At 33.3% G+C, this 5,070-nt stretch overlaps 1 protein-coding gene across 1 annotated transcript in view; it reads right to left on the minus strand.

The window, feature by feature from the left end:
- Positions 1-5,070, minus strand: part of LOC106869076 (serine-rich adhesin for platelets) — a 223,287-nt gene that overhangs the window by 41,401 nt on the left and 176,816 nt on the right. The window contains exon 9 of the mRNA XM_052976666.1: positions 1,144-1,240. Coding sequence (XP_052832626.1) covers positions 1,144-1,240 — 97 coding nt within the window. The remainder of the gene's footprint in view (positions 1-1,143; positions 1,241-5,070) is intronic.

Genomic DNA, 5,070 nt, shown 5'->3' on the forward strand with positions numbered 1-5,070 from the left:
ATAGATAGATAGATAGATAGATAGATAGATAGATAGATAGATAGATAGATAGATAGATAGATAGATAGATAGATAGATATAGGCGCAGGCTTGGCTGTCTAGTAAGAAGTTTATTTCCCAGCCACATGGTTCCGCGTTCAGTCCCACTGCGTGGCACCTTCGGCAAGTGTCTTCTACAATAGCCTCGGGCCGAGCAAAGCAGTTCAACAATTTAGCACTACTCAGTTATATGTTCAGATACAAACTTCATAAAATTATGGTTAGAGGTCAAGGTTCGTTACTTTCGGGTGTTAAACCGGCATTATGACATTTTGGTGACAAAAGGATCATTGAATCCTTTATGAAGGGGCAAATTTTGTGTAAACATAATCTTTATACCATTATTGTGTATCCATGATTATTATCTGTGGAGGTGGGGAATCAAATTATTAATTGAACCAACATCTTAAACAAAAACCCGAGTTACTGTGCTAATGTCATCATAAGAATAAATTTCACATATGTGATTTTCTCCAGTCACTCAAATCGGGTTGAGCTGTCAAGAGCACTGCACCACCATTAGGAGTTTAACAACTTAGAAATCAGAGGAAACCCACATGAAATCCAGCAATAGATAAATTATTCCGGTCCTGCTTTATCTTCCAAAGGTAGCGGAGCTGTCACCTTTAATCACTCTCATGTGAAGACTGCCTTCTGGGCATAAAATGGATGAAATGACCTGATACATACATACATACATACATACATACGTACGTACGTGTGTACATATACACATTTCATGTTTGAATTTATTCTCATATATATATATATATATATATATATATATATATCACATATACCTATATACATTCATGCAAATATATGTGTATGTATGTGTGTGTGTTCGCGTGTGTGTGTGGAGAATGTAAGTATATATGTATCTCATACAAATGTACATATATATATAAATACATGTACATATACACACACTCTCACACACACACACAAACTCACATAAACACACACACATATACGAGAAATATATGCATGTGTGTGTGGGATACTTGTACACTTGTGTATGTGTGTGTGTGTGTGTGTGTGTGTGTGTGTGTGTGTGTGTGTGTGTACGCTTTGGTTGAAGTGTGCTGTGTTAGTTGTACCTACCTCGGCATCGGGTTGGTCCTTTAGTGCTGCCAGAACATCCTCACGTGACAAGACGAACAGTTCGGAATATCCTAAAGACCTTACATCTGCAGTGCGTCTGGAAAATCATCAAAGAAAGAAAGCAGCTGTTTAGAAATGACGGGAATATTCTCGAAACAAATGAAAATAAATATCGGAAGCGAGAAACATTGGAGTTGGGGTGGGGGTGGGGGATCACGTGACACCAAACAGGGAACCTTACTTTCATGGAATTGGTCTGTCGATAGGATGAAAGGCAAATGCCGGCCTTGAGACTATCGGAATTTCAGAACAGAGATGAATGGAACTAAATAATCATTGTTGCTGTCATGGTTGTTGTTGTTGTTGTCGATGTCGCTCTTGTTGCATTGTTTTCGTTGTTGAATGAGCAGACTTAGCATAAATGTCGTTCTAACCGTGACCATCACGTTCACATCGACGACTTCATTATTCAATGTGTCCAGGCATTATCAGAAAAGTGCAAAAAGAAAAATTATCTGAATTTTGTTGCGTCTCTTTTCGTTCTGAGTTCAATTCCCACTGAGGTATGTTAACTTTAACTTTCATCATTCGATCGATAAAATCAGTAACAGTCATGGATCGAAGTTGATTTTATTGATTATCTCCTTCTTTAGACGTTGTGAGTTTGGGCCAATGGGTTAGAAACCATAACAGGAATTACAATAAAAGGAAAACAAAATATTTTTGGATGCGAAGAAAAACCTTTCAGTTGCCATTTTTACATTGATGTTTCTAAAGTAATATCGATCTGTCTCCACGACTGCCACCCCGCCATCCCCAGCCACCCCGTCTGTAGAGAGATTTTTCAAAGTTATGCGTTGATATGATTCAGTTTTCACTGATGTATTTAACTTCAACTTATTAAAAAGTTTGCTTCCAGCTTCGGACATTTGCATAGCGGAAATATCTTACTGAATGGTGATGCCGTGTTAACCAATATCTCTGGAGCTTGGCTTCTGCAGTTGCAAATCTCAATAGTAAAGAATTTTTCTATAAATAGTATATTAGCTAGAATCTCTCGAGTATGGTTTCTTCTCCATTTAAAGAACTGGTTGGTGGAGAATTTACAGTAAATACTCAATTATTCAGTGTCTCGCCTAAATCGATGAAAGTAAAAGAGACAAAAAAAAAAAGAACAGAATTGAGAAATTCATTGAAAGTATTCGATTCTGTGATGTTGGCTAAAAGATACATTTCTACAACTTCGCTTAACTTTCAAATAGAGAGAGAAAAAAAATCATTTGTTGACGAGCTGTAGTTAGTAATAATAAAATAATTAACATTAAGCAGTAAGTCAGTTGTAGGTGACCCTAAATGTCAGAAAGGGGAGAAGGTGTAGGAGTTAAAGATTGGTCAGAAAGAAAATGGTTTAAGGTAAAGCAGTCATTTGATTTTTTTATTTATCAGATGCAAACCACAAATAAACTGAAATCCTATTTTATAACATAGTTCTAATATGGTAATATTCTTAAAAGACAATAACCATTCGTTTTTATATTGAAAATCCCAAAATTGCTTTCTAGGGATTTTTTTTATTTCTGCAGAATTTGGTTGCTTTTTCGATATTTAATTCTTCCTCTTGAAACCAAAAAAAAAAAAAAGAAAATATAATGTTTTATTCCATTTAATTTCTTTGAATTCTTTCAATTAGAATCGCTGTTTATTCATTGGTTCTGTGAGGCTATATTTGGCATAACTCGTTGTTATTGTTGTTCTTGCTGCTTGTTGTTGTTTGGTGTAGGCTGACGATTGGCCGCTTATTGTTATTTATGGTCCAATCAGTTGAAAGCAATGCATAATTGCAAAGGCGGCGACCGGCAGCAGCTAGGATGGTGTGTGTTTAATTATTCATTGTCAGACAAATGCTAATATACGGACAGTCGAAAGACATTTCTTTCGCAGAGGTTACAAAGTGCTGAGTGTGTTAATCACTTCTACCGCCGTTCAACATAATCAACGTTTCACTTTCATTGAATAATAATTTTAATTAGTGTTATAATAATAATAATGATAATAATAATAACAACAACAATAATAATGACAACAATAACAACAATAATAAATTCTACTATTCTATGATGGTTTCAAAGGTGGACGTGAGATAGCAAAACCGTTAGAGTTATGGAACAAACGCTTTGTTCCGGCCATTGTTCAAACCCCGATGGAATCAATTCTGACGTCCATGAAACTACCTTCTCTCAAAAGTTTGTTCGGTGCTTAAATTAGAAACAACTATATAATGATTCCGATATTAAAGATGAAGGCAATAATAATAATAACAATAATAATAATAAAAATAATAATAATAATAATAATAATAATAATAATAATAATAATAATAATAATAATAATAATAATAATAACAACTACAACGTGAAACCTTAAAAACACGCTAGAAAAATTATTGAAAGTATTATAAACTTTTGGAGTTTTACATCGAAAGTTGCATAAAGAAGCAGGGTTGAGGTGTGGTAATGCCTTGGCATAATTGCACCAGCATGACCGCAGCTACTTGGCTGAAACACATAAATAAATAAATAAATAAATATAAGTATATATAAATACAGGCGCGGGAATGTGGTCTGTGTTGCATATGTTGTGCTTATTATTTTGAATGATTTATGGAATTCTAGCAATAATCGACTTAATCGATATTTTGTTCAAAATTACCTGCAACTGCATTAAATTACAGATTTTTCAGATAATCACAGGTATCGGTGCAACTTCACTAATATAAGGATGTATATGTTTTATGATAGACCACTTTACGTCGTAACTCTCCATCCTATTAACATTTAGGCTCCATATGTATTTAGTAAGTGGAGTGGTAAAACACTTTCTGCAATGACTGAGCTAATGTAGCTTTCAGCGTAACTTCTAAAGAATTTGTGAGCATTGTATAGTACAATACAACAACAACAACAACAATAATAATAATAATAATAATAATAATAATAATAATAATTATTATTATTATTATTATTATTATTATTATTATTATTATTATTATTATTATTATAAATAAATATATCAGAGGGAGGGACACTTGGTGGCCTGCATTGATTTTTTTTTTAGTCGGATGGGGAATTTGTTTGTGCTAGAAACATCTTTTGTGTTAGACACATCAGCACTATCGCCTCTCAGCACTATTTAATGCCGCACAATAGCAGCAGCTACGAGGATTCGTTAATTTGGGTACAAGACCCTTTGCGATAGTGAATAAGTCACACCCGACCTTCTCGAAGCAAACCGCTTTAAATGATTTAATTTGTGATATAAAAAAAAAACGCAGAGTTGGAGTATCATCACTGATGTGTCCGCGAGATTAGTGGCTGAACTGAGGCGAAACAACAAAAGCAGCAGAAGCTATAACAAAGACGTTGACAGATGAGATAGACTGAGCGCTAATATATGAATAGTATTTAATAAATGAACACAGATATGTAAATGACCGAGTCAATCCCCGACGAAATAATTAACAGAGAAAAAAATTAACTGAACGGCAGATAACATGGCGAAATGTTTATTAAGTTTGTCGTCTGCTGAGAATGGAATGGCAGAAAGGCAATAATCGGCACTTGAAAGAAAATGTTCTCAGATGCAGAAAACAAGCAGTGATGTGTGTTGTGCGTCTACACGATATATATATATATATATATATATATATATATATATATATATATATATATATATATATATACATATATATATATATATACATACATATATGCATATACATGTATATATATATATGCATATATATACATTTATATACACATATACATACATATGTATATATGTATATACATATACATATATACACATATTTATATATATGTACACGTACATACATATATATATATATATATATATATATATATATATATA

Source organism: Octopus bimaculoides, chromosome 25 (genome assembly GCF_001194135.2).
Source record: "Octopus bimaculoides isolate UCB-OBI-ISO-001 chromosome 25, ASM119413v2, whole genome shotgun sequence".
NCBI classification, from domain to species: Eukaryota; Metazoa; Mollusca; class Cephalopoda; order Octopoda; family Octopodidae; genus Octopus; species Octopus bimaculoides.